The sequence below is a fragment of the Brienomyrus brachyistius genome, chromosome 18 (genome assembly GCF_023856365.1).
Source record: "Brienomyrus brachyistius isolate T26 chromosome 18, BBRACH_0.4, whole genome shotgun sequence".
Taxonomy (NCBI): Eukaryota; Metazoa; Chordata; class Actinopteri; order Osteoglossiformes; family Mormyridae; genus Brienomyrus; species Brienomyrus brachyistius.
The window spans coordinates 19,997,803-20,023,970 of NC_064550.1; the positions used below are offsets into that span (position 1 = coordinate 19,997,803).

The window sequence follows — 26,168 nt, forward strand, 5'->3', positions numbered from 1 at the left end:
ACAGTCGATTCGTAGATTTGCAATTTTTTTTCATTTTAGGAATGAATTTCATGTCATGTGATTTTGGCCAAAATAATAAGGATTTTAATTCCCGCATAAGTGCACAATCCTGTCTGTTATGAACCGTTCTAAATCTGTTCCAGATTGCTGGCCTACAGGACTGGGCAGGGATGTAATACATATATATTCCTGTGCAGCACAGAGGCGCTGTGGGAATGTGAGGTGCCATCATCTGAAAGCCAAGTGAAAATAATTACGAAATGCTTAATTTCTTCTCCTGCACTGTGACATGGACGGCACGGTTAAAACAAGAGTTTCATTTTATAACGGATGCTTTGTCTGCGTAAATACCAACTCATGGCTCACTTTGTGAAAACATGTGAGTTTCATGAAAAAGTTTAACCATTTAATATTTTATTCCCATACTAATGAAGCGTCTATAAAGATGAGACAATTTGAAAAGCTCCGAAACAGATTTCATAGCAAACTCTTAGTAAATTACTTAGAATTTATTGATTGTTGCATTTTTTTTTATATAGCGTTATTATAGGATTGAAATTGAAAAATGTTTTTGGTAGGACTGACATGGTGGCTCAGTCGCTATTGTCATGTGACTGTCGGATTGGAGACCCGATTCAGTGCTGAGTCAGCAATGTCATGAACGATCTTTCGCCTGGGAGTAGATTTGTGTCCTGCGATATACGACATCCCCCTTTTTTTCCAAGGTGAAGCCTACAATCCGCCTTACTCTCCCTGCTGTAAGCGAGGCATTGGGGCAAAGTCCTGACATAATATCCGGCTACTGAAAATAGGTGGAGAAAATAAACAGCTTAGCTCCAGCCCTCGCTATTGAGAGACCCTCATGCAGTCATTCAGCATAACGGTTATTCTCCAGAGTCACAAAGCCAATCTGATCCCAGTTAATGCAGATGAAAACCTTTTTGTGTGCTAATAAAGTGTTACTATACAGGGAAAATCTTAACACTGTGTACCCTGAACTGACTGGTTCTGTGGAATTTTTATACCCAGTGCAGTGATGCATAAAATTTCTTGCTAGTTTTGACCAAAGCAACATGCTCCAATTTATTTTGTTTTCTCAACTTTATTAAACAGGCAAAGAAACACACAGCATAAGTTTAGAAAATGTTTTGACCTGCCCTGTTTATTAAGATGCATAATTATAAATATTGCAAGGCCGATCGAAGCCAGGTGGAAAGAAAACACAAATATATAGCAGTAATCAATCAGTTTCTGAGTACATTTACGTAGTTTAGTACTAAGCAGTTCACTAACTCATAAACTTTGAGTACTTTTTATTGACTGCAACAGTGGTTTAAAAAAAAGGAAACGCATGCCGTCATATGCTAATTTGGGTCACCAACATCCAACCTGATTGGGCCAAGAAGCAAAACAGTGTGAGAGAGCGAAAGACATGCCCCATACCTAAGACTAATTCCAGTTTATTTGTACAATGAACGTTTCTGTGGAGTGAAGGAGCTGTTGTTATTGCAGTGGATGTAACGTGTCCTCTGGCTCACAAGGGCACCTCACTGTTCAGCCGTCGACCTTCAGGTCCCTCCCTCTACTTCCGCACCTGCTGCTTCTGAAGAAACAGAAAGACAAGCACTCAGCCATTGAAGGTGGCCAGACCTCTGGGCCACAGATTTCAAACACGTCTGGGTCGAATAACAAAACCTGACACTCAGCTCCCTCCTACTACAACAATCCTGTGAAGACAGATCTCTTCACCATTGTAATAAGTTGCAGCAGCAACTCAGGCTACTTGTTCTTCAACCAGTTTCACTTGAGTTTGTATCAGGCTGCAGAAAAGTATCGACGGTGTTTGAAATGATGTGCTGTTCTTTCTTTCGGTCGTGGTGATTTTGGGACTGCTTGTTCCTGGGTGTAGATACATACATTAAGTTATATCCTGCTTAAGAATGCATGCGATTGTTATTGCAGGAGAAAAGGAAAAAAAAATTAAACGTTTGTGAGCTTAAAGAAAGAAGGTTCATATAAAAATGTTTTATTTGTTTACACAAGGAAGTGGGAGTCTGCTGTGGTAGACTGAGCTCCACGAGCCAGAGAAACTCTCTGCTGAATCACTTCTGCGCTGGTAGAAGCTTCTGGAACAGTCCTCAGCAGAACATCGGACGTCTTTCTGGAACCTTCCGTTTAGTCTCCCTGTTGATGATGTGTTCTGCTGGCCAAAGACATACTGTCCACTGGAGCTGGTGGGGTTGTTTTCAAAATGTGTCTTGGGATCTCAATCAAAAATATGAGATACCTAACACCCTGCACATCAAAGAGGCCAGGGGCATCTGCCTCAGTGTGAAGAATGACAAATATAGTACGCTGTGTAAGTTTCTTGGCAACCATGGACAAATATCTTCCACTGAATCTAGGATGGAGCGGCATTAGACTAGAGAGGAATCGTCTTTCTGTAACTGCTCTAATCTTTTCCTCAACATAATGGTATATGCAATTACATAAGGCTAGGAAATAATTTCCTTATGTATCTCCAGACCTTTCAGCTGCATTGTTGTTACATTATCGCTTAAAAAGGTAAGATAGTCCCCCCGCCACAACCACCCACCAGCTTACTCAACCACTTTTCCAGACCCCTACCCCTCCATCCACTCACCCCCCCCCCCCCCAACCCATTCAACAACCTCCTTGACAACCTCACAGTTTCTCCTAGGAGATCTTGTTCCGCTTCATTTTAGATTCGCAGGTATAATTTTTTTTGTGTGTGGGCCTTTTCTTATTCATTCATTTTTTTTTTCATTTTTAATGACACTTAACTAGCAAGTTCAGTGGTGGAGATATTAAATGAATCATCTCTCATAATTTTATGGATGTGCCTTTCATCCAAGGCACATTTCCAGTAAAAACAAAAATTCAGTTTAACCTTCAGTCTTCTAACTGAGGGCAGGAAGCAGGCAGCTGCAGCTAAGGGGAGATGCAGAATGGATGCAGTTGCACAACAACAAATCCATATCAAAAACATAAACTCAGCAGACAAAAGCGCACTAGATTCCCTTTTTCCGTCCTCTAAGCTTACACAAGAATTGTACAACAACTGCATTTGGAGTTAGACAGGAAAACTTGGAGTTTGGATGAAAAAAAAAAGATCAACCAAGCACTATTATATCTTGGAGAAGCCACATGCTGCCAAGGAGATTGTTTTTCAAGACTTACTACAAATACCTAACAAATATTAGACAATAAACGTAAAGTGCTTATAGTGAGAGTGTTGTGGACATGAACTTGACATATATGTTAGTCAATCTACCAGAATAATAAAGCAGATATTTAACATTACAGACACTGTCTTTGTTGCCTAGAGATGGATAATAAAGCAGCATTGCTAGGAAACTAAGGTATATTACTGACTGAGGCAAGTTCATCTTTTCCCGGAGGAGAAACTTCTTTCCATTTCAAAATGATTACAGCAGCTGCTCTTCCAGTGGGACACATGAGCTAAATGGGGACTCGCAATATCTATTGTGTTGGGACTTTATAACGGAAGCTGTTTCGAGAGACACTCCAGACCGCCCTTGTTGAGCCGTCCGCACCTTTTGGACCCAGTTTCTGCAAAGTGTAATTCAAATGCATCACTGCGAATTTCCAAATTAACATTGCTGTCTGGGTAAACATGTAATCCATTTCAACAGATCAGCGATGCCCAGATTTCTTGTGGATTAACAGCAAGTACTAGCTAAAGCTGAGCCTGACCAAAGCCAATTAGAGACAGGTTCTACTAATTAATCATAATTTCATAGATGGACAGCAATCCTCCATGTTTCTTCATGATGTTTGCAACATTGTGATGTGTAAAAGCATGCAGAATGAGGGCTGCTGGTCGGGCTGAGATTTTTGATCTCTGAACTGTCAGGAGATCCATACGATAACCTGACGTGGCTCCCAGAGGGGACTGTGAGCCCCATTTTTGCTGCCTTTTGCCCCCAAAATGGGAGCAGAACCTGTGTGGTGTATTTTTTGTATCCACCCACCGCTCCAAAATTTTTTGAGTTACATTAATCCATCCATCTTTCTTCTAACTGCTTATCCTGCTCAGGGGGGCAGAGGGGTCTTGAGCCTATCCCAGGCAACACTGGACTGGATGGGATGCCAGTCTATCACAGAACACAGACACACACACACACACACTCATACACGATCATACTCTACAGCCACCATCTATAGATACACCAGGTAACATGACTGCATGTCTTTGGACAACAGAAGGAACCCGGGTTACCCAAAGGAGGCCCACATGACACAGGAAGAACATGTGAACTCCGCACAGACAATGGGGAAATAAAAAAGCTTATATATTGACTCTCATTTTATTAAAAAGTCTGTTCAAAAAGTCTAGCACAACACTGAAGTCACACGCACACAGATTACCAGAGTGGTACATTTTTCAATATGATGTCCTAATATTGGGCAGGCATATTTGCAACAGCGGGAGCGATGTAGCTCCAAGTTGAGACCACCGTCTGCCAGTGCTGGTGTTGTTCTCTGCCATGTGTTAGGAACTGCACAGTTGGGGGCGGGCTGCCTCTCGCGGATCCCGATTGTTGCGTACCATTCCACACTGGAGCTGCACTGCGCCGTGCAAATCGCAACCAGGCTGCTGACTGCACAACAGTAGACTCTGATCTACATGAAAAGATCGCATGCATAGAGTTCAGGAAAATCGATGTACAACTAAGGTACGGGAATTCTATGGAACGTAAGCAATGCCGTTCCAAGATCTGAGTGCACCAAATGCACCAAGCTTGTCTCTGAGTCCACTTCACCTCTGTTTTGGGTCATTGCAGTGAACTTCAACCTTGTTCTATAGCAAAAAAAGAATCTCGGATTCTGAATCTTGAGCCAGGTTCCTTTCTGGTCAAGAAGCATCTTCTGAACCTTAGGTTTGCCGATGACATTATATGGAGAAGGACACGCAATGAGCCCCGCCTTCATGATGTACTGTCTGGCATTTCAGCCAGATAGAGGAAATGAAATGCTTACAAGGGGCGGAGCCTGGGGTTCTTCGAAGACTGGCTAGCAAATTTTGATGGGAGAGCAATGTCAGGCTACCTGGTCCATCAGCCTAAGTCTATCCTTACGTCAGCCTACGTCCTATGTGACGAGGGTCTGATCTGAGTCTGCCAAGCTGCCGTTGAGCGCTTCCTCCGCACTCCAATCGGTACCACTGCTGCTCACCTCCTCCCTGGGGTTGTCGTCCTTCATCTTCTTCCTGGTCATGTGTCCGCGGAAGCCAGCCTGGATCGTTGTGGCCGCCTTGTTAGCCTCGGGGTCGTCCAGCGGGATGTCCATGATGTCCTTATCCTGTGGCTGACCGCACGCATCCTGGGAGACACAGCGCAGTTCATTGGCCGTATGAGACGCCAATCAATGCCGTCCCATCGCATGAGACCTAATGTGTGATTCACGTCATATACTCACACTACGAGGATGCCCTCGTGTACAGATTGCTAATGCAAGACTTTTGCAGTCACCATGGTGATTAACTTTAGCACAGAAGAGAGCGATTTTTTTTCTGGAAACCTTTTAAATAAAATGACAGGCAAGTAAGAATGGAGCAAATCTGATGAAGATTGATGAATCTATGCAAACAGCCCAGAATGTTAATGTTTATTATACGAAAACACTACAAAGAAAGCACTATCACATGGGTTTTTCTTAAGGCTGCCAACTAATCACTCCCCAGTGACTGAAACTAGCATTTCCAAGAAAGCTTTTTAAACAGAACCAATTTAGTATTTTTCTCCTGTTATGGACCTTTTCTGGTTTTCTCTGACACCTGATACCTAATTGATATTTACTCCGACGGCTTCGATATCAAATGTATCTGTGCAACAGAGTGACAAAGTGTAACTTCCGTTCCAGTTTAACAAAAATGTTTCTTAGTGCTAAAATCTACTTTGTGAAAAGGGCAAACTTTATATTTCAGCCACTGCCACCTACAACCTCTGTTGAAGTTTCCAAAGTCAGATCTTTTCCGTCCTAGTGGTCCCAGAAGTCCACAATATACATTTTTATGGGTGATTTTACCTTTACTGTCTGCAAAATATTTCTCCAAATAGGGACTAAAATGTTAACCTATAAAATAATGCCCAGAAACACTGTTGTACACCTTCAATAAAGAGGCTTAGGAATGCACTAAAGACCATATGTCTTGTAGAGCAGAAAGGACTTCCCAAATGAAAGGCAGAACTTTGGAATCACTTCCGAACGCCTGTTTGAATTCTCACCCAGTAAGACTTACGCTGCACAGGCTGGGTGCCTGACCAGCAGCCCTCGTTCTGCATGTTTTTACACATTAGATGATTGACTGACGGATGCATCTTTGACAAGACCAAGGGTCTGCCGAGTTGGATGGAAGCATGACGCAAGAGCTGAACCAGTAGTATCCATCCAATGGGAGCAGTCAGCAAGGGAACTATGACGTGTGCTAACATGGAGCACATACTTCATAGCGCACCAGCGTCAAACAGCTTCAACGAGAAGCACTTCTAACTACAGATAAAAGTGACAGGAGATATTTGCAGTTTTCTCCCGCCGTGACGAGCAATGAACTGTCTTCTTATTTTGGACAGCAACACAATGTTTAAAGCCTGGGCGAAAAATGGAAAAACAAAACTTTCCTTAATTTCTCCATGGAGATCTAACTGGAAGAGATCGCTTTACCTTGTTTACGTCCATCTGTTACAGATGGTTAATCTGGCAGGAATTTCTAAGCTAGTGGAAATGGGAAGATGTGCCACGTTCTTCATTCAGCGATTCAGCGTCTGCCTAAATACAAGTCTATTGAATGGCACTTCTAACAGCACTGGAAGAGTTATCCCCAGAGAGCGGCCAACACGCGAAATCCCGTTGTGCCGTTTATCCGTACGCATGTGTCTCTTGTCAAACACCCCACGGGGGAGTGCAACCGCCCACCTGCGAAATAAGCAGTCATTAGGACCCCCGACTGTATGTAATGAATATGTGACCCGTCTTCCCATGTCCTTCCACAACAGAGGGGCTGAAAATGTGGACGCGGCATTTCCACGTACCGCGTCTCCCAAAGGCTCTTCCAGATTGAGGCATATTAATCATCCATACAGGCGGAGAGATTACCATACAACGTCAGTGCGCGAAAACATAACAGGTTACACATAAATACAATCCAGCGGTTATGGCTACTCTGAAATTTGACTAACCGCGTGTAGTTATGTGCCAACAATTTGACAGCACGTCTGTCGTTCGCATCCATGGGTTTTCGCCTCATTTACATGTACTTCATGCAGCCACATTATATCATTCATTAGCTTTCCATAGTTAACAATTGCCTTGATGTAGTTAGTCAAATTCTAAGTTAAATTACAAACTTCACTATAATATGACGCAAAACACGGAATATGTTTTACAAAACCTAAATCTGTGATATAGTGACAAGCAAGCTGCGATCCAGCGTTTGGTAACCGATAACACATATTTCAGATGCGCTCTTAACGATATTAAGGCAGAGCGGGGGTGGCAGAAGCGCTCCTCTGGAAACTGGAGACGAGATCAGCTGATACCGCAGCGCTCGGATGGAGTAGTTCAGCAGCGTGCCCCCCCCCCACCCCTTCACTTTCCACCCCCCCCCCCCCCAAAAAAAAGTAAAATGTTATAAACAGCAGACTCTAAATACAAGTCTTCTGTGGCTCCTCAAAATCCTGGCAAACACAGGATTCACATTCATATTTGCCTGATTATTCGATAGCTCTTACAACAAAAGACGAGGTTGCGCGATAAGGTAATTACATCATTATCATATCTTAATGATTTAAATTATGACATGTTAATCTGTAGTTTTTAAGTGGAAATAAATGCTATAATTCGAATTGAAAATGGTGGATACTATCCTTTAACTTGACGTCAGACACCTCTTAATTACACATTATACATAATTACACATTAATGGAAAATATATACATACAGTAATCATAATAATGGCGACGCGAATAGTAAGTTTAAGTACAGTACATAGGCTACAGTGTCTATTGAGAATGAGTACATCTGTTTACTAATTTTAAAGTACAGCATCCTTAAAAAATCAGATACCCATGCAATCACTACATAAACACCAAGCGCATACTTACGTTTCTACAGTCCATTGCAGGAGTGTGTAATTAAAAATCTTCAGTAATTGTGTAATATGCCTTCGGAAAAAAATGTTATGGTTACTGATACTAAGAACAGGTTCACTCACTCTCGCTCTTTCTCTAGCTCTCAGTCTCTTGTATACTCCCCCCATCTCTCTCTCTCTCTCTCTCTCTCTCTCTCTCTGTCTCTCTCTCTCACACACGCGCGCGCGCGCACACACACACACATTCACACCTCACACAGACTGACACTACGTAATACTCACTGTTCAACCTAACCAGGTAAGACGCCAGGATTGTGGATCATTCAAGTGTTGTGCGCGCATATATATATATATATATATATATATATATATATAATTAAAAAAAAATGTCTCCCCCCCCCCGTAAGACCAGTAACATGCCAGTCTCCACTTTTAATAAGTAAGCCACAATTTATGAACTTCTGCATATGGCTTGCGGCCACCGTTTAATGTTGTTTAAAGTTCCACATTTACACGGAGAGTCTGAAAGAATTACGTAATGATAATGCTAAGTATTGGTTTTATGCTTAATGAATTATTCATGACCATTGAGGCGGTCTGCTTTCCTGAGGCTGCATTCCTTTTACTGCCAGCTACGAAATCAGGCCAGGGTAATCCTGCCAATACGGGTGATACATAATGCTGATTTCATTCACTTTTTTTTTGTTTGTTATTAAGTTCAGATGCTATGGCTACAGACCCAAGATTCCACTTTGACACGTGGTGCGTTGGGCCAGATGTAGGATGCACTGTGATTACGATCTATTATCTATATATTGTGCGCTGAAGATCGTGAGACGGATGATGTCACAGGGCAGGTGGGGCAGCAGAAATCATCATTCCACCCCTCCGATATTCTAGTACAGCTGTGGGCTTAATTTTAGCTTGGCAAGATTTTCACTGACTTATGCAATGTAAAACCAACTAGAAGGATAGCCATTAGAGTTAATGTTTCGTTTTTAGCAAATGTAGTATTTTTTATTTAATTAGCTTTTTTGAAAATCGGTTTTGCACGGAGAGGCTGAATTATCTCAGAGAAGTTTATTTGTGCATGGTGTCTCTGTTATTGGACCTTTGCTACACAAATGGGCCTTTTTAACATAGAGTGGAGTTCCCCGCTCAGGACCCTCATCGTCTCTGTAAGTGGCACTTCAGCAGTCCGCATTAAATCTGCCATTTTTCATGAATATCATGTCCAGCTATTGTATTCTACAAAACAAAGTCTGCGCTTTTTATGTGGAAACGCGCATACACAAATGCGTATCTTTTTGCTTCATAATTTCGCTGCCCACTTCCGTATTGTTGTCGGAGCAGTGCATTGTGGTCTTGTGTATTCCAAACAAAACCTTTCCGTCACTCGCACCGCATTTTCGCCTGAGCCCAAACGGCGACAGGCTAAGCTCAAACTGACCGGCTAGTTTAGCTGGCTGAGGAAGGAATGCATCGACAGGTCTACCTTACCACTGTCCCTAGAGACCGCCACGATCTCCTCCTCCACACTGTCGGTTTTACACACCTCAGTTGCTGCAGGTGAAAAAGCACCGTGTGGAGGATTTGGGCCCTAACTGAAAGTTCCTTACGTTACGTAAGGGGGCTGCTCTGGTAGACAGTGTGCTCTGTTAATGTTCGTTTTGCCGCCACAGAAAATGACAGTTATATTTGTACGTATGTGAACATATTCAGGTTTGCAGTCTTCACTCAAATGTCAGCTCACTCACTCAGAGGACCTTCCGGAACTTGTACGTTGCATAATATACAAATATCTCCCATATCGAAGGTGCTGGAGACACCTGATAGGCAATTTGGAGGCAATGGTTAGGTTTCGAACATCAGCCTGTGACACGTCATTCAAGCCGAATTTATCCCGACAGTTTCAACAGTGGGTGCGTCTCGGTGAGAACAGCAGGGATTACGGTCGGGCAAATAGGAAGAGAAGTGGCTTGATATCATGAAAAATTATCATCTGGCCTTCTCTGCTGACTCAGGCAGTATATGCAGCTGTTTCCAGCTCCAAGGTTGATAGAGAAGCTGTGATTCATAAAGCACAGAGACAGAAAACTTTGCCTCGTCCGTTGAACTAGTGTTGTTCCCCAACTCGGGTTTCTGTATTAGCATAACCTAACCATCAGCTGTCAAGATAAAAACTGGCACCCAATCTTATGCTCAAAGCCAAGTTCTCGATACTTAAATGCTGGAATAATAGTGAATCACTGTCACCAGGAAGCAGTCGAAGCACAACCTTCACCGTCCAATTTCACGTAGTCTCAGATGGTGAGCTCTGGGAGGTTTGCTAAGTCAGTGCCCCCCCCCCCCCGCGGTGCCTTGGGCTGCCTGCTTTGTTACCTACAGGGTTGGCCTACAGTGCGTGGAAAGTAACTAATAAATATCTGTACAGGCCTCCAACCTCTCCGGGAAATTCTCACAGATTCACAGGAGCTGCCTGACACCATGGAAAATGACTCCCAGTCTCCGGGAAATCAGTCGTTCTGCCTTTTTAATACCGCCATACCGTCCAGACATTGCACCGTATATGTTATTTTGGCGGTATTTCAAAAAGCAATGCTATTCTGAGAACATGATCAAATTTGCAGAGCGGTGGTTGGGGGGTAAATTTGAACAAAGATACTGCAGTATGCAGTATTATAATAATGCCGCCCAATCTAGTTATTACTCCTCAGTGCCAGTTGTCTCTCATTCATCTCCCTGAAAGCAGTATGTCTAAGGTGGGATGTCTGTATTTATCTGTACATGATAACTAAATAAAGTTAATTTGGTAGATGTGTGGTCTTTGTGAGATAGGAGGCTTATCACTGGTTCAAATCCCTTAGTCCCTTGACTACAAATAACTGGGAAAATGGGAGTCCTTGCACAGGGACCCCAAGTTTAAGATGGCACATGATAGATCACCACGAAACAAGTGCCCCCGTTTCACTAAGCCAGTTTTAAAATGTTAAATATCTAGAGTCTGGCGCCAGAGCACACAAACAGTAGGTCACATGGTCCTTCAAGGGACAACTCGGCTTTATGGCCACAAGTCCACAAATTCTCTTCAGAGCGAGAGCTCTGATGTGGCAGACCTAAAGTACACAAAGAGGCTGGCCTACATTAATAAAACTTTCATGCTCCTGTCTGAAGGCTAAATAGGCCACAGAAAGGGACCCTGCCTCACTCTTAAAAACAAAGCCTCCCGATACCCAGAAGCCACTGGAGTAGAGGGGCAAACGCTCCGCCTGGATTTAGTTACGTGTCTGTTGCTTTGGCCATTTAACTTTGATTGACCCACTTAGAGTAAGAGGTGCAACAAACCTGAATCAGGTAGTGCTTAAATAAAGAGAGGATGCAAACAGTCACCAAATGTTTTACAGCAATTGCTTAATGACTGAGACCAATGAAAGACAGTGCAGCAGTTAGCCAAAGACGCGGTTAGCGTGAGTCTGTGACCCACGACCCCGCCACTGCCTCCTCGTGGACCCGTCATGCCTTCGCTTCTCCTGCAAAGTCAAGCTCTGAGTCAAATCGGCCGTATTATTTGTGCTAAACAGCTGGGAATTTGTCCCTCGACACAGAACTGTCTCATCACCTGCTTTTTAGTTACCAGCTCATTCATTTAAATCCAAACATGGCAACGGTCACAGTTTGTACTTTTATTTCACATAACTTTAGGATACATAATTTTTTCAAAATGTTTAGATAGAGATAGACAGATAGATAGATAGATCATACTGATTATCTACATAGATAATCAGTAGATAGATAATCAGTATGGTCTATCTATTTAATCAGCATAATCTATCTGCATAATCTGTCTGTCTGTCTGTCATTAATAGACAGTAGCAGTAAATATTAGACAAATTAATTGTAAGAAAAGGTATCGCGTTGGATCTTTGCTTCCTCTCCGACTGATAAAACACAGTATAAGAAATCTGCTTATTTTCTGCGTTGTTCAACAATTTATCTGCCATCTGAAAAGTGTCCATATCACCAGTTTCCCTGTTAGTTCTTTGTTCTGTGTTGCGGTGGCACTGTCAGTTTCTATTCAGTATATCGGTATCTGTACCAGTTTGCACATCAGCACCACCGATCAGGTGGTTAAATGTGTCTTTCGGTCTCTGTCCTTATGTCATATCTTTGTAATCTTTTTTTTTTTTAAACTTATTTTTCGTTGTACCGTGACGATCAAGAATAATATGTCCGCTCAGTGTATGACTCATCATATATCTGAAGCTGATAATAAAAGGTGCTTTGATTTTTCACTTGGAATAACACAGTTCATGCAGACACACGTGTCGTTTTTTTTATATCCGTTCTCTTCTTAACTCTCTTGCCATTAACATTAACTGTCTTCCACTTCTATTGTGCTGTATCCAAAAATAACTTCCCTCGGCAGTTTAAAAGCAGGTCATCTTTGCTGGTGTTACACACGGCACGAGAATTGCCCCCCAATGCCCCCACACGTGTGAGGGGCCAGGCTGAAATGGCACTGGATCACAAAACAGAGGAAAAACAACAGAAATTATTCTCACAACCATCCCCCCCGTTGAATCTGAATGAGTGAGAACGAATTATTAATTCACAGGGGTGATCTGGCTTAAGTGCTGCCTACAGAAATATTCTGCTTCTGCTTTTCCTGTTAAACAAGCGTTGCTTCAGAAGGAAGTTCTACTGAAATATTCAAAGACCTCTGTTTTGGGAAATGCAAGTCGTAAGGTAATTGCTTATCCACAGCAAGGGCACTAATATTTATTTGCTTTCAGCTGAAAACCTTACAGAAAATGAAATTCCTGTTTATTGCTGTGACCCACAATGCTCCGAGATGACGATGAACGCATTCATGTTCGAGTGGCTGCCAGGGTCGCACCCACGTGGGCAAATTTTGGCCTCAGGATGGACTTTTTATGAGTCGGGTGAGATCACTTCAGGCTTGGATTTCCATGCCTGTGCCCACTCACTGACAACTGATTGGTCGGTCCCGTCTCCTCTAGCTGCTTGGACCCACCTCCTTTACAATCTGATTGGTTATCTCTCTGACTGAAGTTTTTTTGTTCTGGCCTCAGAACATTTTTGAGTAAAATGAAATTCCCATAAGCAAAATGCTGTGTAACTTATCATGTCGTCCATGGAGGAGTCTGGCCACACGTCACCACACTATGCAAAACACAGCAACACAAAACAGTGTGTGTGTGTGTGTGTGTGTGTGTGTGGGGGGGGGGGGGTGCAAAAATGTGTCCAAATAATTCTAATAGTGGCAGATGTGCAATTTTAACCAATCCACATCTACTTTTATTTATCTTAGATAAATAAAACAATGCATGAATATTGATATACTACTATATATAAAATGTGGTTAGTATCATTTTAGCATCCAATACAATGAATATTATCAATTTAACCAAAATTCTTACAAGACATTACAATATTAAACATTGCAACAGACTAAGTTGAAATGTCAAGCTTTTATTGTCACATGTTATGGGGAACACAATGAGATTCTTATACTACGGTTGCAGAGTATGGCATCGAGGGATAGGACAAACCGCAGTGTGATATAAGACAAGACAGCACAGGGTAAAATAGCGCAATATGAGAATGACTAAACAAATAAGTAATAAATACATGCAATTGGACCACAGTATAGGAAAATAAATAAGGATAAGGTGCAGATAAAGGAACGGTGCAGATGAAATATTAACTATGGCCATATAAGGCAGTGGAGAGATAGTCGTCAGTCATATAGCCAACATCTTACATCTATCTATGCGTCTTAAAAGTGTTACCCATGAATGTAGTTTAAAACATATGATCGATGTGTCTAACGACATAAACACATGTGTAATCAATTGTGCTTTGCTGTGATAGGCTGCCTATGACTCACTTTAATTCCGGAGATACAGATAGACCCTGGGTTAAGAACGTCCGACTTAACGGACATACGGATATATTAAATATTCGGGTTAAATGCAGTGGTTCGTAATAGAGAAGGCGCACTACTGTGTTATGCTCGTGAAAACATCGCGCAGCTCCAGCGGTTCAAGGTAATCGATGTGTAATTTCATTATTATTGTACAATAATTATTATGTTCTGTATAATTATTTTTCCAACTCTACAAATTCGACAAAGACAGACGATAAAGAATCTCGTGCGTAGCCTTGGGGCAGTTTGCATGCAACAGCCTTTTTTAATATTTCCAAAATCCACGCAACTTTATTACTACTTATCCAGTACAAGGTCATTGCGAGGGTAAAGTAAGTCCCATGAAATTGAGGGCAGGATGGTGATCTATCACTGGATGCAGCCTCACGCACTGTGGGGAATTCAGAGTCCCCGATTCACCTAAGTGTATGTTTTCGGAGGGTGGGAGAATACCCCTGCAAACACATGCTCTACTAACACAGAATAACAGATTTGTATGATGCAGTGTAATACAAGGCTATTATGTGAAGGAAAAAGGAGATCGTTGAGAGATTTATATCACAGGTTGCAGCTGATTATTGATCCGGTCTTGTAATATCCAAGCAAGTAGTAATTGTCCGTTATAAATCTCAGAAACCCGTTTTCTGACCGTTCGGTGCTTCTTGGGCTTAATCATGGAATGATTAATGGTGATAGCAGGAAGGAGTGTGGACGGTGGGCGCTGACAGCCTGTGCGTCTGCATCTGGCAAGACCGCGCCGCCACCCCTGTGAATCCCACTCCACTGACCCCGTGCACCCATTACTTACGGAAGGAGGCGAGAGCGAGGCGCGTTTCCATGGCGATGCTCCAATGGCACTCCGCCGGCCGAACTCCTCCGGGTGGGGGAGAGGCTCTTAGCGGTCTCGCCTGCGACGCGCCAATTTCGACTTGAGTGGAGCCGCGGGCTTCGAGCTGCTTAATTGGCTTTCTTGAGCTCACGGACTGACAGCCTCCAGGATATAAGAGAACGCAAAATACTGTGCTGCAGGTAGCAGACCAATTTCCAAATGTACAAACATTCCATCAGAGCGAACCTGCATACACTGTACTGTACGAATGATTTGGGATCTGCACTGATATTTAGGCTGCTGGTTCAAGTGTCCAGGTCTCAGGTAAACAAATTGTTGTGATTATAAGCCATGGGAGTAGTTTTTCATTAAAATTATAGTCTGTCCATTTTCAATAGTCACCCAGAATGCACCAGGCGATAAGACAGAAAACATCCAAGTACACGGATCACATGACTTTTAGTCACCTGATAAAGGGTAATTCAGAATCATCTATTAACCTGAGAACTGTATCATTGGTACATTACTACTGCTACAACTACAACTACTATCACTTCCACTAATACCACTGCTACTAATGACAATAGTAGTAGCAGTAGTAGTGTTTCTCTTCATGTAGATATAAATAAACCAAGGATTGAGATCATTGTGCTTCTAATGCTGTTTTGATGTGCAGTATTCCAATACCTGTCCCAGAGGAAGTACAGGCCTCACAGGAAGTACAGGCCTCACAGGAAGTACAGGCCTTGCAGGAAGTACAGGCCTCGCAGGAAGTACAGGCCTCACAGGAAGTACAGGCCTCGCAGGAAGTACAGGCCTCTCAGGAAGTACAGGCCACACAGGAAGTGTATTCTATATATCTCCCCACCCTGCCCATCCTTCCAGACCCACTTTACCTCCTTCTGGTATGGAAATAATATTATAACTATGATCTCCAGACAAACTGTGTCATTAGATGAGAAAGTATATTAGATAGACACAATAATGGCTGTAAGCAGCACTGCATGCAAACGTCATTTAACAAGAATTTGTGCTGTTAGTCCCAGCCTTAAAGGGGTTCCAGGATAATAATGAGTAATACAGAGTGGTCACAGCATACCAATCAAAGACAAAATGTCTGTTATTTTACTCTTTCCTGACAGCTGCCATTACTAATTAATGTTTGCTTATTGTTCTTCTCTGGTTTTTCACAAGTGTAGTTTTTTGAGTCTTTATCCTTGGGTAGAAGTAGGCCTCCAGTCGAAGGCGATTTTGGGAAGGTGTGCTGTACTTTTCCTTGCTGTTGTTGTTTTTGCTGTTACACACAGGGTTGCCAACTTTGGTCAGCTGGCTGGCGTGAGATATTCAATTGGAGACGAGTCTACACGCGCATTTACATGTATGTAAAAGTTTTATTACCTTGTAAACAGTCTGTAGGGTTTGCAGACTACCCCAACGCCTTTGATGTAGTTTATTTTAGGTTTATAATGGAATAATATAGATTTGCCGCAATATATCTTGCATGAGTGTCTGAAAGCACGAGTGTCACGCCAGATGCGTGAGACCTGGCAACCCTGGTTATGCAGCATTGTTTGTCTGGAATGGGGAGTGGCAAACTCTGTAGCAGAGGCCACTCTGTAAGTGGTCTGAGCGCTGAAAATGGAGCTGTGCTGTTTGCTGTGGGTTTGCTCGTCTGCCTCTGCGTTCTGGAACGTTCCTTCTCCAGACTCGAGGTGCTGCTTCAAGATGCTTCTCCGCTTTGAGTGATCTGCTTGAAGATCTTCCCAGGACTCGTTGCTGATGCCCAGGGCCTTCATGTCCTGCCTACAGATGTCCCTGTAGCACAGCTGTGGGCGGCCTGCTGTTCTCCTGCCTGACGCCAGCTGGCCATAGAGGATGTCTTTGGGGATGCAGCCATCGTCCATGAGAAGGATGTGACCAAGCCAGTGCAGTCTGCAATGCTTGAGTAGAGCATACATGCTGAGTAAACCAGTATAGATAAACCACCTCAGTGTTGGTCATTTTGTCTTCCCAGGAGATACCCAGCATACGGCGGAGGCACAATAGGTGGAAAGTGTTAAGTCATTTCTGCTGCCTGACTGCCTATGTTGTCCAGGTCTCACTGCCATACAGGAGTGTGCCTGTCGCTTGTGGTGGAGCCCATGTAGACGAATTGGTGAACAACCTCCAATTTGCAGGTGTTGGTGATGATGACTGTTTTGCCTTCTTGAGGTCCCACTGTGAGGGGGGTTCCCACTGCCACATCATCAGCAAACAAGATATCTTTGTTGATAGACTCGCACACTTTGGTCTTGGCTGTAAGGCTGGGTTTGAACAGCCTGCTGTCCGATCTGATGTGTAGGAAGATCTCTTCCTCGAGGAGCGAACGGCGCGCTTCAGGAGCGCAGCAAAGAAGATGCCGAATAATGTTGGAGCAAAGACCAAGCGGTGCTTCAGTCCAGTGTGGATCTGAAAGGGCCCAGTGGTGCATCCATTGTACTGGACTGTATCGCTCGTGTTGACATTCTATCATACGCTACAGTCTGGGCGGTCAACCTATCTTGATGAGGTCCTGGAACAATCCTTATCTGCTGACAAAGTCAAAAGCTTTTGTCAGGTGTATGAAAGCAGGGTTTAGGGGATTCTTCTGTTCTCTGCACTTCTCCAGGAGTTGTCAGAGGGAAACTATCGTGTCTGCAGTTGATCGTCCAGTGTGGAAGCTGCACTGTGATTCTGGATAGACATGCTTGGTCAGATCCTCAGGTAACAGGTATACAGAGTAGGTGTTACATTTTCACAGTTGCCTTCTAATGGGGAAAAGACTTCATACATGTAACATATGATTAGTTGGCGGGTTGAGCGGGTTTCCTTACCAGTTAACTTTGTTTGAAAAGCATAGTTGCTTTAGCTCCGACTATGGAGTTCCTCACAGGTATACGAACAAAAGACACATTTTGGTCAAATCAAGTTAAGTAAAGTTTTAGTGTCATGTCTGCTATGCACCGTACACAGAATAATGAGAGAAATGTCCCTTCCTGACCCACGGTGCAACATTCATGACAGGACAGACGTTACAGTGCTAAGCACAGAGTTTGGGAATAATTTACGTAATGCAAAGGAAGAGGCCTTATCAATAATTTAACAGGAGGAAATTACAGTTGAACAATCTTCTTAATGCGTAAGCTATTCACCGAATCACTCACAACCAGTTAACAGGATATCAGACGCGCACTGTTACATAGTCTTCCCATGTTATAAAGGAAACTTGTTTTGTTGGACGTACATTTTCATTTAAAGTTGCTCACTGAACTTTCCAGTGCTTCACAAGAGTAAAAAAAATCTGCAGTTTATTAAATAAATGGAAAAGTGGTCAAACACTGTGGTGCCCAAAAGCTTTTGACTGGTTGTGAGTGTCGTTCCACATGGTATCTTTATAATCACCGAGTCTCCTTGGTGTCATTTGGTCCTTCACATGGATTCATGATGGAGTCTGGAGCCGCATATGCTTTTACATTTACATGATGTTTGCTTTTGTGTAGCAGACATTTTTGGCCAAAACGATGTACCAATGAGGCAAATAGCACATTACAAACATGTCCTGCCATCCATTCCAGTGGATAACTTCAGTTTGGTTTTTGAAATAATGACAAGGCATAAAGTATGAAATAATCTTTATTTTCATGAAAAAAAGATTAAATGTGACATTTCTGGACAGTTGAATGTGTGAGTGCCCATTGATGGGTGAGTGCCCGCTGATGTGTGAGTGCCCGCTGATGGGTGAGATCCCACTGATGTGTGAGTGCCCGCTGATGTGTGAGTGCCCGATGATGGGTGAGATCCCACTGATGTGTGAGTGCCCGCTGATGTGTGAGTGCCCGCTGATGTGTGAGTGCCCGATGATGGGTGAGTTCCCGTTGATGGGTGAGTGCCCGCTGATGGGTGAGATCCCACTGATGGGTGAGTGTCTGCTGATGTGTGAGTGCCCGTTGATGGGTGAGTGCCCGCTGATGGGTGAGATCCCACTGATGTGTGAGTGCCCGCTGATGTGTGAGTGCCCGCTGATGGGTGAGATCCCACTGATGGGTGAGTGTCCGCTGATGTGTGAGTGCCCGTTGATGGGTGAGTGCCCGCTGATGGGTGAGATCCCACTGATGTGTGAGTGCCCGCTGATGTGTGAGTGCCCGCTGATGTGTGAGTGCCCGCTTATGTGTGAGTGCCCGCTGATGGGTGAGATCCCGCTGATGTGTGAGTTCCCGCTGATGTGTGAGTGCCCGCTGATGAGTGAGTGCCCACTGATGTGTGAGTTCCCGCTGATGTGTGAGTGCCCGCTGATGTGTGAGTGCCCGCTTATGTGTGAGTGCCCGCTGATGGGTGAGATCCCGCTGATGTGTGAGTTCCCGCTGATGTGTGAGTTCCCGCTGATGTGTGAGTGCCCGCTGATGAGTGAGTGCCCGCTGATGTGTGAGTGCCCGTTGATGGGTGAGTGCCCGCTGATGGGTGAGTTCCCGCTGATGTGTGAGTGCCCGCTGATGTGTGAGTGCCCGCTGATGGGTGAGTGCCCGCTGATGTGTGAGTACCCGCTGATGGGTGAGTTCCCGCTGATGTGTGAGTGCCCCCTGATGGCTGAGTGCCCGCTGATGGGTGAGTGCCCGCTGATGTGTGAGTGCCCGCTGATGTGTGAGTGCCTGCTAATGGGTGAGTGCCCGTTGATGGGTGGGCACCCCGTCCTGGGTTATTCGCCTCCTTGTGCGGTAACTTCCGGGGCAGGCTCCGGACCCCCATGACCCTGCATAGGACAAGCATGCATGGAAACCAGATGGATCGATAGATTTCTGGACAGAGAAATGATTAATTAAACCAGAAGTACTTTGGGCTAGTTTTTACACTTTCCTGCAGTCAATGCACTAACTTGTCTGTGCGTCCCATAAAGCACCCATAATGTGCGCCTGTGTTCGGCCCCTTATCGGCTGGCATCTTGTCCTGCCTGGGATAAGCTCCTCACTCTCCATGATCCAATATGGTATAAATGGTCTGAAGATGGATGGCATGATGGATGCCTCTAGTATACCTCAGTTTCTCCTCTTTACTTTGCAATTGCATTTATGTTCCTCGTGGTACAAATGCAGGGCCTGGCACCACAAACCCGGGAGATGACTGAGCGTGGAAATGGGCCAAAGGCCTGCCTTTTGCATTTCATAAATCGGAACTGCTGAAAACGGCCCAAAAAGATGATATTTGTTTATACTTGCCCTGGAAGGAAAAAAGAAAACTTTCCGGTGGCTGTTTTTAAATATCTTATTCAGCTTTTTATGACAATCTGACAGTACAGTACATACTTCTGCATTTCTGCCAACATAAATATCACATTATGTTTGCCAGGTCTGGGTCACGGGTGGGGGTGGGGGGGGGATTTGAAAGTCTATAAAATATTTCTTGCGAAATGTGATCATAAATGCACTAGAGTCCTCTAGTGGTCTTTGACTGTTACTGCACTGCTAAAAAAAAGCTGAATGAGGAAACTCCAAATTAATACGCTGTGATGGATTTGCATCCCATCCAGGGTGTGGCCCAACCTTACACCCCGCGCTGCCTGGGATTGGCTCTAGGGCTTTCAAGGTAATCAGATGGATGGTTGGATGGATAAATTCATTCAGATAACTAATTAAGTCATAAGCTATTGTCGTGATATAGTAATGGTTATATGTTATCCTGTAAAGTTTAATAACATGGTGTAAACATTATCTGAAGAACTGATTCTGCTGTAGTAACGATAAAGAATTAGTTTCTAATATATTTGGTTGGTTTAGGGTTTTACTTTTCATAGCTCATTGGTCTTGGCTAAACTCAGCTATAATGAACCCAAAAACTCAAGCAGGCCATTTTTTTTTATTTCACAAACATTTTGCCAAACTGGGCAAAGACCAAACTGACAATCCCGACAATAGGAGTTTTGCGTACGGGTGTGTGTCTTATGCTAAATATGTTTTGGCGATAAGCCATTTATAAATTTTCTTGAAAACATACTAATATCACCGCAACCTTCACTTGGACAAGTGGGTGGAAACTAGTGATGGGTTGTGTTGAGACGGGGCATGTCGAAAGGAGGGGACGATCCGCAGGGAGGCTCCGACAAAAGGGGATAATTGAGTAAAAGAAACAGAAAAGGTGAAACCAAAAATAATAAAACAAAACAGAAATGAAGGCAGGGAGCAACACCAGGAACTGCAACACTAAAAGCAACGGGAAATACAGGAAAACTACAATAACTAACAGTGAGGCGCTAGCAAGGCTATTGCTAACAAACACGCTGCCATGCAGGGCTGCAGCTACGGTGAAGAAACAGGAAATGGAACTAAAGGAAGGCACCTGAATGCAGCACTAACGAGACATGACGCTGGACAGGTGCAAACCACGACTCAATTAACCAATCAGTACAGGTACAGGACAACAGGAAACAGGTGGAATACATTACAATTAACAAGCGCAGGAAACTAGGGTATATTACTAAATACAGAGGCTAACAATACTAGGAAAAAAACTAGTACAAGCGGAACAAAACAGGGTACAAGGCAAGTAAACCAGAACAGGGACACAAAGATAAACCAACAGATACAAGGAAAAGTCAAAAGCTAAGGATACAATAAAGCCAAAAAATAAACAAAAGGTAAGGTAGTCCTAAGGCCAGCTTTGGGTCCATAACTTGGAGAAGTGTCAGCTGTTGAGCCACTCACTCAACCCATTAAACTACACAGCAGCCCAGGAAATGGTGAAACACATAGGGACTGGGGCTACAGGACAGGGGGACCAGGATGGACAGCGACACCTGCTGACCAAATGGGAGAAAACACAGTGGACAGGGATGGAGGCCCTGGCAGTTTGTTTGTGAATCAGTCGGCTCTTTTAAATAAATAAATGTTCTGTTCTGTATCTATAAATATTCAGCATAGGTGAATGAGTTGTTTTGGCGGGAATTATATAATATTGGGCAAGTAGCTTTAACATTGTGACTGACAGGTCTCCCACCTGTCTACCAGTCTGTAATAAACACTACAATTTACTAATTAAGTGGAGCGTACAAAAAAATTACCAAGATTTTTTTCTAAAGTTTTTATTGTTAATACTGTTTGTTTCTGTTACAATGCTGTTTACCATCATAAGCATTTGTAATGAAACATCCATAGTTACTGCTCAACATGTATGGAGAATTTAAGCATTTATTAAACATTTCGAGTTGAGAATTTCATTTATTTATCTTTTAGAGCACTTTGAAGGGTGTCCGTTATTTCTCCATACAATTACATGTTAAATGAATTCACGCATTATAGGTTTTGATGCTTACTGAAGTACCAACATACTGCTATGTCAGGGTTATTCAGATCACGGTCCTCGAGGTCCGAGCCCTGCTGGTTTTCCAGCCTTCCTTTACCTGGGAGCCGGGTGTGAAGCCTCTGACCAATCAGAATCAGTTACTATTAAACTAACTACATGGGAGAACTGAAAACCAGGCCTGGATTTGGAATCGAGGTCCAGATTTGAAGAGCCCTGGTCTATGTTGTCTTTGTAACACAGACCTTCAGGTCTTCCTGGCTGACGAATTATGCTGATAAGTATAGATAAACCACTCATCATGCAGCTACTGCAAAGCAGGTTACCATGCTACAGAGGGTGATTAGGAACTACAGGATTCATAATATCAAATCTATACATTCACGCTATACTGTATGTGGTCTAGGTTAATTAAGAACTAAAGGGTGTATTGGGGAAATTTGTGTGAGGAAGAAATAAGAATGCATTCTGCCCCTAAAAGCATTTCTAGACAATGCCAGACTTGTCTATAGACACATCGTATCACAGATACACAAATGTGGCCTTCGTGCGTCTGTAGAAGCAGTCTCACTTTCAACATGAAAATGATTTTGTGGCTAATACGTTTTACGCGTGGCTAAGGATACTCCAGTGCAGTTTACCCGCTACCCGTTCACCGGCGATCGTGACACTTATATCCTGTGTTTTGTTTTTAGCCAAACGTGGCGCCCTGCATTATAGCTAAACCTCTCCACTTCGGTCTCATCCATGCGAAGGACATTGTTCCACAAGTCTTGTGGTTTGTTCACATGCTACTTTGCTAACCTAAGCTGTGCTGCCACGATCTTTTTAGAGAGACAAGGGTTTCTCCTGACAACATTTCCAAGCAAGGCATATTTATATAGTCTTTTTCTAATTGTACTGTCATGACCTTTAACATTTAACATGCTAACTGAGGCCTGTAGTGTCTAAGATGTAGCTCTTGGGTTTTTTCCCTCCTTGGCATTATGTTAACACATACCTGAATGCTCCGGACTAGCAAGTTGCCAAAATTTATGCTTTTACAGAGGTGGTCACATGTGCTGACGATCAATTAATCGCTATTTACCCTCAATTCCTGTGGAAGTAGTAAGTGTGTACTTCATTTTTCACACACTGCTTCTGCAGTTTGGGTTAGTTTTTTGTTAAATAAATAATGTAATGCAGTGTAATACGTTATGTGTTGTTGTCCAACTGAGGTTGCATTTACCTAATTTTAAGATATGGATAAGGTATGCTATGGACTAGATGATTTTTTTAATTATGTCTTGATACGTAAAACGTAAGAACTGAAAGAAGGTGTACTTGGTTTTTCACATGACTGTAATAGTTTTTATTACTGTGTAAATTGTCTGTAGGGTTTGCAAACTAACCCAACACTTCTGATGTAGCTAACTGTAGGTTTATAATGGAACGATATAGATTTGCCGTAAGATTTCTTGCACGAGCTGGAGATTCTGAAAGTACGTCACAGCAGATGCATGAGAATTGGCAACCCTGATGTCTTTAACTCGGAAACAGAAGCAGAAACATTTTGATGTTAGCATTATAAAAGCCAATGCATGCCACTTGTTTTCCTCATTTAACAAAAGGCTAAGCCTTACGTATCCATTGCAAAATGCTCCCGTGTGACACCGTGACGCACATTCTGATTTATATCTATTTTAAAGTGTATTTGCAGCATTTTGCTCAACATGCACCTGCCACCGATATGGAGACATTGCAAGCGAATGCGGCTTTAATTGTCTGGCACATCGCTGTCCACCCGGTCATCTGTTTATCACCATATTGTGCTTTTATTTGCCACACAGAGAGGAGAGTATGAGCAAACAAGGGCTAATAGAGTGATCCTCCGTTTACACTGGTCCCCAGGGCGATCTCACTCCTCCATTATCTCCTCCCCCAGAAGCACAAGAGCAGAACCCAGCTGACCAGAGGAACAGAGCCTCTTGCCTTTCCTTGGGCAGAGGCAGATAAAACATGACATTAGCTTCCACTTTATTGGCATACAACGATCTCCATAAGCTCCACAACTTATTATATAACCTGTAGCACATATTGAATTACGTCCAGAATTGCATGACGCTTCTTGAATGCTGCCGGTAGGGGTGTAGCGAGAAATTATGCACCCCTTGACAAAATGTCACTTTTGATCCCCTTGCCCTGCCTGACGGTATATAATTCTATAATTTTATCTATTCTAGGGTTGCTCTGTTACTGTATGCCCCTCCCTCTGAAACTGCCAAGGTATCTATGCCCCTACTGCACCCCTGGTTACGGGTTTAAACTAATGTGATCTTTTGCATTACCTGACAGACATTTACTGGGTAGTGGAGCATCAGTGGCAGGTTCTGCACAGACACAAAACAAGCTGTGTTAGTGATGAATCCCAAAGCAACACTTTCCTCAGTGGTGGAACTATCCCACCTTAGCAAATGTCAAGAAAAAAGCTTAATAGTGGCAGGAGGGGATTTTGGCAGGCCTGCACTGGCTGCCTGGCATATGGGGCTTTTACCCAGTAGGCTGATGGGTTTTCTGGGCCTGCAAAATTTACCAACATTTAACCAAATTCATAGTGGTGGGACGTCGACCCCGTCTCATCTCGGAGCGCCCCACATTCCAGGGCCGATTTTTTTTTCCTAATCCAGCCCTGGATTATGGTCTGGATTATGGTCTGGATTATGGTCTGGATTATGGTCTGGATTATGGTCTGGATTATGGATTGTGGAGGAAAGGGGCATGGCAGGGCGATGATACAAAGAAAGCGAGGATGGGGCGTCTCGCGTATCATGGCTTCTTCTAGGAAAATGTTTTGATGCTGGTGGACATGCAGCACGGGCTCACTCACGTGAGTTCAGGTGAAGTTCGATGACGGAGTCGGTGAAGGCATGCTGCTTGCTCACGGAGCAGACATGCGGCCCGGCGTCGGCCGGTGTCACCTCCTCCACGCAGAGCCTGATCCGCCGAGGTGTATAGTCCAGTGCGTAGCCCCTACTGCAGTTACGGAACGCCTTGTGCTTGATGAAGTGGCACAGCAACTGGTGTTGAGGACCTTTCCACTGAACCGACAGCTCCTGGATGGCCCCCGCATCCTCATACTCATACGCACATGGGAGTTCAGCCCGTCCTCCAAGGGTGGTGAAGACCCTCACAACAGTGCCTGATTTGGGGGTGGAGGGGGGGGGGGCATCAGTTCTTCTGTACCGGTTTCAGAGCACAATTGAGTTGGCACTTTACTCTTGATTCTGAAAAAGCTAATTAAACTGGTCATTCAACCAGTGAGCTAAGATGAGTTTAGTAAGCAGCAAAGGTGAAGAAATCTATTGGCTGAATTTATTTACTGCCTGGACAGCAGAAAAACCCTGGTGTAATGACAGCACACATAAGGATCCATCCATCCATCCCAACTGGGGGTTGCGGGGGGGTGGAGCCTATCCCGGTAATAATGGGGGCAGGCAGGAACCAACCCTGGGCAAACGGCAACACACTGCAGGGCACACACACTCACACAGCCACACGTACACTCACACAGCCACATACACACTCACACAATTACGGGGCCAACGTACAATCGCCAAGTAACCTACCGTGCACAGGGAGGGGGTCGAACCCAGGACCTTCACACTAAGGATCTTGAGCGATAAACAGAAACTATCAGACCACCAAGGCTGTTTCACACGGAGTCCGACTTTTGAACAAACATCTCTATGAAGACCAACCAAGTCCAACTAATTCACATCGTCGTGATCCATCATTTTTTATCCACAGAGAGCTTGATTTTTGCAGCTCTTGCATGCTGTATGTTGCTTAGAATAAAAGCATCTACTAAACATGAATCAGGAATCATGAGCAGGGACGTGAATGCGGTGCGGAAAGAGGGAAGACCCACCGCTTTTCTGTTCTGCTTAAAATGCTGCCTTGTGATTATAAAT

At 43.7% G+C, this 26,168-nt stretch overlaps 1 protein-coding gene and 1 long non-coding RNA gene across 2 annotated transcripts; one reads left to right on the forward strand and one right to left on the reverse strand.

The window, feature by feature from the left end:
- Positions 1-1,082: 1,082 nt before the first annotated feature.
- nrgna (neurogranin (protein kinase C substrate, RC3) a) lies at positions 1,083-8,306 on the reverse strand. The gene is made up of 3 exons (XM_048983147.1): positions 8,148-8,306; positions 5,221-5,367; positions 1,083-1,603 (listed from the first exon to the last, which is right to left on the reverse strand). Exons 1-3 carry the CDS (start codon positions 8,160-8,162, stop codon positions 1,583-1,585), a joined length of 183 nt encoding a protein of 60 aa, XP_048839104.1. The 5' UTR covers positions 8,163-8,306; the 3' UTR covers positions 1,083-1,582.
- A 7,306-nt stretch (positions 8,307-15,612) lies between these two features.
- On the forward strand, positions 15,613-18,135 carry LOC125712752 (uncharacterized). The gene is made up of 3 exons (XR_007383390.1): positions 15,613-15,818; positions 16,221-16,291; positions 16,723-18,135. It is a non-coding gene; the product is annotated as an uncharacterized LOC125712752 (long non-coding RNA).
- Positions 18,136-26,168: the final 8,033 nt, after the last annotated feature.